The sequence below is a fragment of the Pocillopora verrucosa genome, chromosome 1 (assembly GCF_036669915.1).
Source record: "Pocillopora verrucosa isolate sample1 chromosome 1, ASM3666991v2, whole genome shotgun sequence".
Classification (NCBI taxonomy): Eukaryota; Metazoa; Cnidaria; class Anthozoa; order Scleractinia; family Pocilloporidae; genus Pocillopora; species Pocillopora verrucosa.
In genome coordinates this window covers 2,369,045-2,382,406 of record NC_089312.1, presented here as the reverse complement: position 1 = coordinate 2,382,406, position 13,362 = coordinate 2,369,045, and the positions used below count along the sequence as shown (strand labels likewise).

The 13,362-nt window shown below is 38.1% G+C and overlaps 1 protein-coding gene across 1 annotated transcript; it reads right to left on the bottom strand.

Annotated features, from left to right (window-relative positions):
* Positions 1-231: 231 nt before the first annotated feature.
* Positions 232-13,289, bottom strand: LOC131781173 (armadillo-like helical domain-containing protein 3). Its single transcript, XM_059097818.2, has 26 exons — positions 12,962-13,289; positions 12,450-12,506; positions 11,609-11,674; positions 11,366-11,446; positions 11,148-11,255; positions 10,153-10,198; positions 9,728-9,774; positions 9,332-9,406; positions 8,758-8,844; positions 8,394-8,450; positions 7,732-7,775; positions 7,340-7,400; positions 6,796-6,842; positions 5,918-5,999; positions 5,452-5,521; positions 4,918-5,016; positions 4,672-4,730; positions 4,172-4,237; positions 3,687-3,756; positions 3,511-3,571; positions 3,189-3,360; positions 2,625-2,751; positions 1,786-1,861; positions 1,402-1,480; positions 933-1,049; positions 232-493 (listed from the first exon to the last, which is right to left on the bottom strand). The coding sequence occupies exons 1-26, from the start codon at positions 13,055-13,057 to the stop codon at positions 401-403; spliced, it is 2,043 nt and encodes a 680-aa protein (XP_058953801.2). The 5' UTR covers positions 13,058-13,289; the 3' UTR covers positions 232-400.
* Between the last annotated feature and the right edge of the window lie 73 nt (positions 13,290-13,362).

Sequence of the window (13,362 nt, the reverse complement as noted above, 5' to 3'; positions counted from 1 at the left end):
CTTAAAAAATGCTACACGATTTACTGAAAGTCATGGAATAAATTCTTTTTATTGTAGTGAAGATTCCCTTGAAAAAAAGTACCATCCTTTATTGTGCGTTATATTTCTCGTCTGAACATACGTTCAAAACCTGGAATGATCGCCATGTGTTAACGAGGGATTGATGGAGTACGCTCGCTGATCAATGACGATGAAATATTCCAGCTATATCATGGTTCTTTGTTTCGCCCATTTACTATACCCCGGTTTTATTTTCCACTAAAGACCATCTTATAAAACCACTTCGAAGCCAAAGAGCATTAAATAAGGTCTGTATATCTCTTTGACGCAAATTCTCGATATAAACGGAGATTGCTTCGTCCAGTCCATTTGCTGCAGCAGGTCTAGTAGCAAACACATTTCAGTGTATGGTCGCAAATTCTTGTAGTAAACTAAACTGCTCGAGGTTACTGACGGAAATTGTCCGGCGAACTTCAACAACAATTGAACGTACCTGTGCAAATAAGAATAAAAATCACTTTAACAGTCGTGTTAAAAAGGGAACGCCATCTATCTATGGATATCGAGTTTTGCTGTCCTCTTCAAGTCAACTGAAGGAACAAAGAAAAGACCTTCGAAAGCTGAACTCACAAATACCGAAAGGAATCAATGAGAAATCAAATGAAAAAACAAGAAACTGTCTCAAGCGCGGGAAAATGCGTGTAACCAAGTTGCATTTGATTGGTTGAGAGGGTGGCGCGAGTTCTCTAGACCAATCACAGAGCAAAGTAAAGCAAAACCAATGAGATCCCGGTTCCTTTGAAACTCAATTAAAAATTGCTGTAATTCATCTCGTTTAACGTAGGTGTTAAAAGTTTTTTCGGTTTGTTTGTTTGGAAAAGATTCATGTAAAAATTGAGCCTAGCATTAATTACTAAATAGTGTATACTCACCAGTTGAGTAAAGAAAGCCGCCTCTTTCGGTTTCTCTGAATATTTTTCGTAATGATCCAAATTGTCCTGGAGTTTTAGCGTCAAAGTGTCATAATTACTACGTATTACGCCCAATACCTGAAATCATAAATTATCATACAGCGTTGTTACTTTTAAATGCTTAGTAATAAGCCACCATTTCAAGCCAAGCGATTTACCATCAAAAGCGAGCAATTCGGCAAAAGGACCGATAATCGTCTGGGGGAGTAGGGTCGGAGGATTTTGGTTGTAAGTTGTATCACGGGTTAAGTTTATGGTTTATGCAATATTCTCATGCCTCCCCCACCCCCCCCCCCCAAGGCAGTTTATTGGCCATGAATTTTCTATAGTTCCTCTTTCATACTCTTTCCCCCCTGAAAACCAAGCGGACCCCCTTAAATCCTCCGACCCCAAGGCGATAAAATTATTGGTCCCTGAGCAATGTACAAACCTGTTCCGAAGTCATTGACGTCAGGTGATTGACAGCTGCCCATGAATCGATTTTTGGCGTAAAATGGTTTATGATTGCCCTGTAAGAAGAATGCAAGGCAAGTCAAGCGTTTACATTCATTGTGAAGCTGCGATGAACTAACAAGTATTGAAGTATTACTTGAAGTATTACTCCTGGTCGCTTCATGGAACAGAAACCAGGATGACCTATGGCAGGATGCGCAAATTAACTCAAATGCTGTCCACCTAAATTGAAAGTCTAGCTCTTCAGGCCGTAAACATTAATTTATTTTGAGTCCCCATTGGCTATAACACTTTGATTCGAATTTGCCGTTGTGATAACTTTGCCTTTTCCGAAACTCGATCAAAATTAATTTTATCTCACCTGACATTCACTAAAGAGCTCGCCAAACGAGAAGCCGCATCCTTCCAGTCGCCACCATTTGTTGAGTGTCTTAACGCTGTTGGCATCAAACAAATCGTTAACAGCTGACGAGTAATGGCAAAAAGAAAGAAATTCTAAGTTAATTATTTCACCGCTGATGCACGTCTTAACATTTCCCTTTAGCTCGTTGTTACCCCAAGAAAACACAGCGGTTAAACATAAGGCATGCACAACGGAAACAATTTTGGCCGGCCTTGCGCCAAAATCTCGCGAAAAATTTACGAGGAAAACGTGAAAAACAAACGGTATCTCGCAAAATAAGCGAAAGAAAATTGAACCTTTCATAGAAATCGATAAAAAGGAAACAAAAGCAGGAAAAAGGAAAACTCAAGACTTTTTGAACACAAAGCTTATTCAAGCGCGGATATCCTGTTGATTTAGCATTCTGTTTTGAGCTTTGCCAAAAAAGTTTCACGCTTGTAAACAACGTGACTAACTGGCTTGTGTGGTTGTCTGTAACTTTTGTGAGACAGCTGGTACCGACAGCCTGAAAACACGCCATCTAGTGATTACAAAATTTGCACATGCGCTAACGTTTGACGTGTTATTTAGCTCGATGTTACCCCAAGATTGGCTTGAGTCAGTCTTAAATTTTCGCGCGTATATTTCAGCCAATGAGAAACAGTGACATCATAAGTCACCACCAAGTTGACCATCTTTGAAACAACAATACTACTCTGAAAGCTGTGTAAACTTAATATCACGTGAACAAACTCAATTTAAGCGAAAGAAAGCTTACAAAGTAGTTAATAATATCCTATACATCGTTATTTACTTACCCATAGAATAAAGATTGTCAAAAATTTGATGAACGCGAATGATTTCGTAGTAGAGTTCATCGTATGATGTCGGAGAAGGAAGAAACGTATCTCCATACGTGATGAACAAATTAAAAATGTTAACGACCTACAATAAAGGGATGCAAATAATAGTAAAAGCTTAGATGGAAAGAAACACGTATACCTCTTAAAATATACCACTCGCCTTCCTCAGTCGCTTTTTCGTTTGTAGAAATAACTAAGTTTATCGCACATCATCAAACTCTTATAATAAATAGAGGAACATCTTAAAACCTTTACACCCTAACATTAATATGCAAATTTTCCGCACTGTTCTCTTCATAATTCCTTTGCTTAACAATCAAGAGCTTCTTTAGTAAGTGATAATTTCTTTTATGCTCGTGACCTTTATGTTTGCCTCAGGGGCGATATTGTGAGGAGAAATTAGGGGTTTAAAGAGTTACGAGTGATTTCTGCTCGAGTTTGTGTCAGTACTTAAGAGATACCACCGTCAAATTCATCATCTCTGAATGGAAAAAGAAGAAGATTCAGTTGTAAACGTACTTGCGATGCCAGGGAGAAGATATCACAGGTTTTGGTGAGGACCGTTTCATTAGACAGAAGGAACTTTAGGAAGTTCATAAGGGCCGTCCAGAAATTTTTCCACGAATAGGAGAGTCTCACTCGACATCTCTTCTGGTAACACAGCATACGATGCAAGATTCCAAATGTTTTACTGCACGAGTAAAGAAACAAAAAGACAGTTAACTTCAGCGTCGATCGCAAGCTATCCGTCTACTTCAAAGTGTTTTAAAATCGCAGGAAGAAATTGCAAGATTTTATAACCTTAGTGAGAGGGTCAACGTTCAAAGTCGTTACTTTTTACCTGTACAAGTCAATTGGTAAAGTTTTCATCATGTGAGTTACAATAAATTCCACCATGAGGTCTGAAAAACAAACACTTTCATTCATTGAAGTTCAAACATTCAATTATTCTTCCCGTATAATTTCAACTGATTTGTGATGGAGAAGCTCCGAAGACAATTCTCTGTAAATACTTACCAAGTAACGCACACGCGAGAGGTCTTGAAGGAGCGTTCTTTTCGATAACTGGGCCTCTGTGGTACATTTGCTATGATAAAGAGGAAAAACGACACAATAAACACATAAGCTTTTATTAAGTAAAGGATCGAACGCTTCACTAACAGAGGTACATGTGAAATGAGTCTGGTATGACCCGAATCAAAAGGTTTTGAACCTTTAAACCAAGGGGCTCTACTCGTGGTTAACGAAAATAGAATATTTTCAACAATTTGCAAATTCCTCAAAGGCCGTCCAGTTATCACTGTAAGCTATCTTTGCCGCATATCTTTTTGGACACCAGCACTGCAATAGAAAAACCCCCGAGACATGCTGGCCGGATACTCCCAAATGGGTTCCCGATGTGTATTATCCAATCAGAAAACATTAAGAGAACTTCGACTCTCGCTGTTCGTACACTTCTACCACCGACCGTGGGCTCAATTAAAATAGTCCGCAGTACATACCGCTCTATGAAGTGGTACTGAGAACGTCATGTTCGCGTCGTGAAGAAAGACATTCGCATACTGATCCTGAAGAACAACAAACAGCGTTGGAAGATTAAGCTACATGTATTGTAGTATACCTAGAAGTTTCTAGGTTGGGAAAAAATGCAATAATTTTAGAGGTTTGAGATATGCAAATGATGACTTCGTTCATTGCGGCAACAGCTTCATTTGCGTCGCACCCTCACACAAGACTTAGGGGGGGTTAATTTCGAACCTGAACATTCTATTCCGATTAGGTGATCTTTAAAAATTCTTTTCGTATCTCTGATTGATTGTCACTTGTACGAAAAGTTCACCACCCAGCAACCATCAGTCAGAAAGGCTTGGTGGATCTCTGTAAGGCCAAGTCAGTTTTCTCACTGAGAATCAGTTTGTTGCACGGAAAAATATCCGTTTACTAATTATGCAGTCCGTTTGCCTACGTTAAAAGAATCTGTTTTCAAAGGAGTTGATCTTACCTCCACAATACATGTTAAAATCACCAGACACAGCTTGGCATTGCTTACTCCTTTGTCATCTGAAAGACAAATAACGTTACGTTGATACTGACTTCCGCTGAGGTGGCCGAAACATCAGGCACTACTACCGACAACAGACCCTCTCAGGACTACACTCACCCGGACGATCAGACTATAGTATTGAAGTTACCACGGGTTTCCTTTGCGAAGGAAAACAGAAACACATCAAGGCCTATTTAACCTTACCTTTTGTATTCTGTAGAGCAATGGAGGAATATGTTAAGAGGGTTACGAGTAAATTCGTCGGCTGACTCAAGTCGGGTGGAAAGTCTTCAACAACAGCGGCTATAAGGATAAAAACGAAGAATGGAAATGAGAAGTACGCCATAAGCGCTGGGTGATTTTTTTCCCTTACTCCTACGACATTCAAAACTACCAAGCATTTTGCAATGCGTTGTTACAGTCATACGTGGATATATCCGAAAATGAAAATCAATCCTCTGAATTTGATTTTGAATGGTACTTATTTAACTGACTTTTTAAAATCAAAAGCAAATAAATCTCGATAGCCCATCAGAATAAAGATAGATATTTCAAAAACGCTTAAAGAACTCAAATTAAACATATATTAACTGCCTTAAGCGCGGGAAAACGCGAGGGACCAAAGACCAGAGCATCTGATTGGTTGGAATGGTGGCACGAGTTTTGTGAACCAATTACGAGGCGTAAAGAAGACGAACCCATCAAAAATTACCCTATATTACATGTAATTGTACCGACCGGTGGCAGTCCTTTCAACCACAGGAGGAGCGGCTGTCGGTGATGGAGGAGGACTTGATCCAGGAGCGGTCTAAAGATAACAATAAAAAAGATAACGTTTAACAATCAAAATGAATGCAGATTAAAAATGATTAAATAAGGCCTCACAAAATGTAGGCTATCACGCCTTCCCTGGGCTCTCTCTCGTTTTTCTTCATCTAAGTTTTTCAACAAATTAGCAGAGAGTGAAGTCCAAAATGATAAAGGTCTTGTTCCACATGTAATATTGTTTGGACAAGCCGTTTAAAAGAAACTCTCATAGCACTTCTTTTTGGCCTGACTCAAAACGAGTTCTCTGTCACTCAGCTCAGTTTAAGAGCATCAGCCGAAAGCTCCAAAGGTCTACAGTTCGAGTCCTCTCGAACTCATCAAAAAAACTGATATCAAAGCTATACATTAAAGTTGCCAAAACCCTACAGGCGCTTACCGTAACATGACTAAGAACAGTGAAGAAATTTCTGTTGAGGTGCACCGCTTCATACAGAGCTAAAAGGACTGCTTCATTTGTGCTAACAAGAGATAACATGAAGGTTTAGCAAAGATTGAAAACGGAACTTGATTAATTCCTACTGCCCCAATCTCATTCAAACTTGCTACATGATGCACATGAGTCTGAAGAAAAAAAAATTGCGTCTTTGAGGCGGGCGGAAGTAATCGCGAGGTTGAGTAAAGAGCGAGTTACGCGCTGAAAGCAAGTCATGCGCAAAAAGCGAGTCACGCATGAAGAATGAGTCGCACATAAAGAGCGACTCACGCGAACAGAGCGAGTCACAAGCTAGAGGAAGAACTCGCGCGTGACTCGCACTTCGCGCCCAGCACCCGATTTCGTCCAAAGCCGAGTTGGGTGAAAAACAGGCCAGTTTCACATCCTTATTCAAGTGAATGGATTCCGGAATGGCGGTAGTTAATACTCCCTGAAGCGATTTACATACCATGCAAAGTTACCTAACAAGTCAAATGGCTCATCTGGCCAAAGCTTATCTCAGTCTCTGTAGAGTGCAGCGACTAGGAGCATTGCCCCCCCCGCCCCGTTTTTTTATAATCAGGCTTCCAGGGGGGGTTCACTGTTAACCATTTATTCTCATAGGTGGAGAGAGGTACTAGGTAAAAGTGTCGTTCCCAAAAACATAATAACGCGACCAGGGTCCAGCATGCTAACCGTTTGGCATCTCCCACAAGGAGGAGAACGGAAACTTACTAATCAGCCTGTATGTGTCACTAGTAGTTCTACAGAGTTTATAAATCCATATCATTTTGCAATCCGTGAGTTAAATGTTCTAAATGAGTTAAGCTGCAATCGGATACCTGAAACATTCCGCTCGTTCTGTCTCAGCAACGAACATGCTTCCAACCTATGGAACAATAAATCGAACAAGTAAGGTACTGCACATGCAAGAAGCTAGCTGAAAGGAGAAAGAAAGAAAGAGAAAGAACGACTATCATAAAGTGCTTTTGACTAAGTTTGGTTCCAATAGAACAATTTTCAAGTGGTGTCGAAAGAAATCGGGGATTGGTTATTTTTGGTTCACTTCGCTCTGTGATTGGTAAAAAAAAGACTCGCGTCGCTCTCTCAACCAATCAGACGCAAAACTAAAACCAAACACATCTTGGTCGCCCGCGTTTTTCCCGCGCTTTAGGCTTTTTGCTTGTTTTCATTTTGAATTCTCATTGGCTTTTGATGACAATTTCCTGCCTTCTCCTTGGCCCTTATGATTACTTTGGTTTTGGTTTTTACGAAACTCAGCTGAAAAGTGCTCTACATATTGCAAGTTCTCAGATTAAAAACTTTTTTCCCCTTTCTGTGCAGACCAAGAACTTAAAGTAAATTTCTCATGGGATGGATGCATACAAAGCTGGTAATGGAGCTGATTAATCCTCCTGAGGCCTGCTCTAACATGGCTGCATGTTTCCTGGAAGAAAGTAAAAAATCTTGAACTGAGTGTATAATAGGATTATATCTAACAATTGAGTGTAAAATAAACCATATTAGTGCCAAAATTTTATCTTTCAAGTAATCATGGAGATACGGTTGAAGCTTAAAAGGTTACAGAAAAGTATAAGATCAAAATATTGGCTCCAAACAGATTCAACTTGAACAAGCTTGCTAGTAACACAAAAAACAAAGGTAACTCATTTTCCTTCATGGCCATGAGTGTGGTTGCTTATTTGGACGGGCAGTTGTAAGAGAATAGCTACCTATTTGAGGAAATACTGTGTGCTCACTAATCTTTGAAAACGTACCTGTTGTAATCGGTAAGTGCAGCTGATATAACACATCCAAAACCCTTCAAAGGGAGAAGAAATACAAGATGCACATTCAGTGAATATCACTATGTTTATATTCCAGAGAAACAAATCTAACAAGATCACTTCTTTAACTTCATAATTATGCTTGAAAACATAATTACAAGTGTTTGGGATCATTTGTAACATGAACATAGTAAAATAGTTCTTCACAATTACCATTAACAAGAACAAAATTAAAATTTGGCCATTTCTAAGTCAAATTGAGCTCTTCAAGTTATTAAAAGGACTCTGTTAGCTCGTGTTGTAGAGCCCCAGACTGCCATGCCGAAGGTTGACAGTTCAATTCCCACACTTGACCAACATTCAGGGTCTCAAAATAACTGAGGAAAATCTGCTGCCTTTACTATGACATCCACAAATGATTAGCCATTCTAGTCTTCTTCTGAATCTGCGTCCCCTGCTAGCAGAGGGGATGTTAAGGAACCCATGCACTTCTCACAAAGAGTAAGGAATGTAGCTCCTGCTATCGTTAAAGGCCCCACGCAAACCAGATTTAAGCTGAACTGGGCCAGCCTGTCTAAATGTTGCAAATACAAATACACAAAAGCTAATTAGCAATTTTGAAATTTTTCCTTAATGTTCTATGTTATACATACATTAAGAGCTAATTCATCATCCAAAATGGATAACTTCCCAATATATGGATTTGAGGCCTGATAAAAAAGAAGGAAAAAAATTTTTTTTTTAATGACAATTTTAAAGATGGAATTTTTTCAAACATGGATTAATATGATTATAAAATTATAATTGAATTTAAATATAGCCACATAAAAAGAAAAAATAATTTAAGTGATTTTGCAAGGAAATTGATTAAAATCATTTAGACTTTTGCTAGTGTAAAATATATTCCATATTGGCTACAGTAGTAATACAACTTTATCAATAACTGTTCATAAGCATCTCTTTTACAGTTTTGATCTGCAAAATAATCCAACAGGTTTACAATTGTCCATCACTAACCTCATACTTCCTGTAATTCACCAGAATTGTCAGCAGCAGCATTGCTTCATATCCATGTTGCTGTCTGGCCACTGGATCAGCAAGAACCTTTACCAATGGAAAGTTTTTATTAGAATGAATCATCTGACAGTGAAGTTGGATGGTCTGGGGCTTGAATTATCTGTAATGACTCAATCTTTTTTCTCTCTTTCTCTCCCCATAATTTGAGATCTTCCTTTATCCCACAAACAAGCTCAAAGTTCACATGACCATCTTTCTACCTTGAAATCTGGAAAGGATCCTTTTGACATTTCTGATCCTTACAGAATGTATGATGAATGTCTCAAATGAATGGAGCAATGGCTTCATTCACCAGACCGTGAGTTTTATATAACTCTGTTGACAAAGCATCCCACTACAAAGTCAGAGGTTCAAGCCATCTTAGAATGTGGCATTGTTTTCTTTGACCCAAATTCATGACAAAATTTGCAACATCCTTCTTTGTAAATCATAATAATTATAGAGTGTCTAAAGTGGTTATTGTGTTTCACAATGTATTCATGACTATGAAACCAGTAAATACTCTAAATATTACCTGAATAACAGCTTCAAAGATGCTGTTGATCATAATATACTCCACAATTGTGTTCTGACTAACATTGTCTGTTGCCTGCAACAAAAAGATGAAAACTGTCAGGCTCAGATGGGAACCCTTGCCACGAATAAAGTTTGCACATACTGGGCAAGATTTAAAGGGAAAACATATCTACTTAACCAATAAACTCCCAAATACCATCATGCAAAAAAGTGATGAAAGTAAAGAAAAATATCATTTAGGGTATAAATAGTTGATCCAATCACAAATTCTCAGAACTAAAGTCATAAGAATTGCATGGCAGACAGTAACAAGAATTCCCGATGGGATCCAAGGAGTAAAAGAGTTAAAGAAGATTGAGATTATTCCAAAGACTAACTTTGCATATGTACTTACTGTTACAAGGATAAGAGCCAATTTAAGAGACAGATTCTTTAAGCTCACTGTAAAAAAAAAGAAAAAGAAAAAGGAAACCAAGGTGACAAACAGGCTGAAGGAAAAAAACCTGTCTTTCCAAATGGAACATTGAGAATCAAATGGTGTTATCTACTGGTACATGCAGTTTTTGATGTCTTGATGAAAGAGCATGCTAGCTATAGTGTAGAAGGGACTTTACCTTAAACATCTGACAGTTAAATATATCACAAGTATCTGGTTTGTTACTAAAAATGCAGCCCTCTTCTTAAGAGTTTAAATTTTTGTGCTGACATTGCAGGTAACATTTGTATGCTTTGTTGACCTATGATATCGAAGGGCTGAAGATAAGTTCCCTTGAAAAAAAGGCCAATTACTAAACTTTGTTGTTATAAAGTAATCATTACCAGGATAATCACCAACAAGAAATGTATGCAAACTTTCCAGTAGTCCCTAAACACAAGAAAAGAAATATCATGATGAATAACAGCAAAATATAATTACTCTTTAACATGAAAGACACATTTAGCTTATAGTAGCAATTGTTAGAGATAATATTTAAGAATTAACTATCACTATCTCATGTTCTGCTGCATACTGGATGAAATGCAAGTTGACACTTTTAAATTCACCTCATCCCAATTGTTCAATGGATGGATAATGAGATAAAATAGATCATTGGGAATGGGAATGGAGACGGGAATGGGAATGGGAATTTAGCAGCAGACATCCCAAAAAGTGGCTCTTCTTGTCAGCTGTTTCCAAGTCAAATTGGAATCTGAACTGTTGGTTTTCCTGGAAAAAGGAAAACTGGAGGACCCAGAATATAGACATCAGAACAAGAACAGGAATTAACCCTTTAACTCCCAAAATTAAATTATCAATTCTCCCCTCCGGCTGCTAGACATTTCCTTGTAAAGTAGTAATGAGAATTTGGTGCTAGATTAGGAAAACAACATCTACCTGATAAGTTTGAATATTCTCACTACCTATTTGCTTGATAATGTAAGGATGTTATAGGGAGAAGTTTCATGTTGATCACTTCTGGGATTTAAAGGGTTAACAACAAACCCAACCCTTATGTAATGACAGGTCTGAGAATTGAACCTGGACCACAGCAATGAGAGGTAAACGTTCTGACCACTGCATAATCCCCACTTCCCAATAAATTGTTATCCAACAGACATATTGCTATCCAAAGAATAAATCGTTATCCAGCAAAAAACAAAATAAACAGCACCGTTCAACTGATCGAAATGTTTTCAGCAGATGGCACAATCCACCATTTGAACTACTCCTGCATGATCTTTAATTTTCAAGGAGATTCTTGCATATTATTCAAGCAGCACAACACTGAACAAGAATGGTATAGTATTAAACACTTTCAAGTAAATGAACAAACCTGCATCTGAGCTTCAGCAGCATCAAATCCAATCAAAATGTTTATTATGTCAAATCCATGGTCTCCTAATCTCTTTCTGTAAACTGCTCGCACAAGTGCACACAGTGTCTGCAATTAACAAAGTCATGTTGATTTTTGGTTATTTTTATCCTAAATTATCTTAACCAAGCAATTTTATACATCAGGCAAAGTTTAAGATATTCCAATACTATACAAACCTGAAGAGCATTGACTAGTTTTATTTGGTGATCTCCTCGTAAAGCAATACAGCACTGGGCAAACAGAAGGTTGATGTTCTCCTGAATAAAAGTTGTGTACAAAGTTAAATTACACTTAAAATAACTCCTTGCTCATGCCATAAGGCATTGGTGTGGATGGATATGAGCCCTCATAACAGTATAAAATTAACCATGCATGTAACAAATAACACTGTGTTGAAGCCTTTCATTTGCAGCCTGTACCTTGATATCCATAAGTTCCTCTTCACTAAGTTTGTCGATACACTTTTCAAGGTAGATGGCGTTAACCTACAAGGAATTCACAGTAAATTAAAAAGTAAAGCCTTTATACAAGCCCAAGTGGCCCATGGGGCCGGTGCTTAACCCCGGTTTCCTTAGCATGAGGCGGCTAGGAGTATTGCTACTCCCCCTTGGAAGGGATACTAGTCCATCGCAGGGTTACCCTCAGCATATTTGCTGGTACCCATTTGTACACCTGGGTGAAGAGAAGCACTGTGAGAGTAAAGTGTCTTGCCTAAGAACACAACACAATGACCACAGCCAGGGCTCGAACCTGGACCACTCAATCTGGAGTCAAGTGCACTAACCATGAGGCCACCATGCCTTCACTAAATTAGTTTAAATTAATATCATAATGTTAAGGACTAACATTCTACAGCAGAAGCCAAAAACACCCAAAGAGAAGCCAAAACCTAGCTACAAATTTTGAGAAAAAATTATTTATTTACATGCACATACACCATCTTGTAGTTTACTATGATTGCCTTGAAAGTTGAAGCAGTCAGAGCACAGGAGCGGGGATGAATATGAGAGTGAGTTGGGGAAGGGGTGTTAGTAGGAAATAGGAGGTAAGAGTGATGTTGAGACAAACCCTTGGAGACAAGCAGTCATTTATCAATTATCTGCATTTTTTCACGAAGAGCAGAAGATAGAAGTCAGAGGTCACTGAGTCTGAGAGGCTGGAAAGAAGGGCTGGGTACCAAAGGAGAGAATGACCTCAACATCCTTCCCTTTCCATCCCCATCAACACTCAAAGTTTTTTTTTTAAACAATCACAACTTACCCTCAAAAGAAAAAATTCATGCCAGAAATTTGGATTATCACGAGATGGCTCACCTCCCTAAATAAAAAGAGTGTGATCAAAACACATCCTTCTTAACATGTTCTGTTATTCTACATACTAATTACTATCATTAACATAACATTACATAGGTAATTGTTTTTCCACGCAAAACTCTTATTCAAATGAATTTAAAATGTTTTCTTTATGGTAATCATCCAAATAATCACGTCAGTGATCATCACTGCGAAATGAAACAATTAAAAAAACGACACATTGACATCTTGCCAATTGCGCTCTAAAGAAGAATCTCCTGCAATTAAGGGAAATTCGAAAAGAGCAGCTCACGCAAACTTATGTTGAAAAACAAACTGATCACACATGTATTATTTGTAATGATTGCAATGGTGATACACGCATTATAACCAAAAACTATTAACATATATACAGTATACACGTACTCATTAGACATTTAGTAATAAATAAATAAAAAAGAATCAAAGCAAGTCAATTACCTTAAAAAAGTCATCGTAGATTCCCACAATTTTCTCTTTCACTGGCTTCTTCGGCGACAAAGGACCTGATTTTGTCTCAGCCATGGCATAAACCATTGCTTTCAATGAAACTTATTAGCCACGAATCAGTTTTAGACCAAAGAAAAACTGTTCGCTTATTTTCAGGCGAAGCAAGTTTTTCTTTGAATCATACTGGCTCTAGTTTCCTGACGATGACAATACTGTGAATTTCAATAACATGAATATGATCTAAACGCAGAGAAGAAATCCATGACTACCAATTAAAGTTTGTATAATTCTTCCTAAATCTCTGAGAGAATTATATCAAATATTGTGGCTGATTATTTTGAGAGGCTCTGGCACTACTGAAGTTAACCGCTGATGCAAAAACACGTGATCCC

Bases quoted from the DNA above. Each gene is read 5' to 3' on its own strand.
- LOC131781173 (XM_059097818.2), bottom strand. From the start codon at position 13,057: ATGGTTTATGCCATGGCTGAGACAAAATCAGGTCCTTTGTCGCCGAAG. The intron at 5,522-5,917 runs GTAAGCGCCTGT...TGTTATCTTTAG, and splicing joins CTGTTCTTAGTCATGTTACG to ACCGCTCCTGGATCAAGTCC. The intron at 4,731-4,917 runs GTAAGGTTAAAT...TTTGTCTTTCAG, and splicing joins TGCTCTACAGAATACAAAAG to ATGACAAAGGAGTAAGCAAT.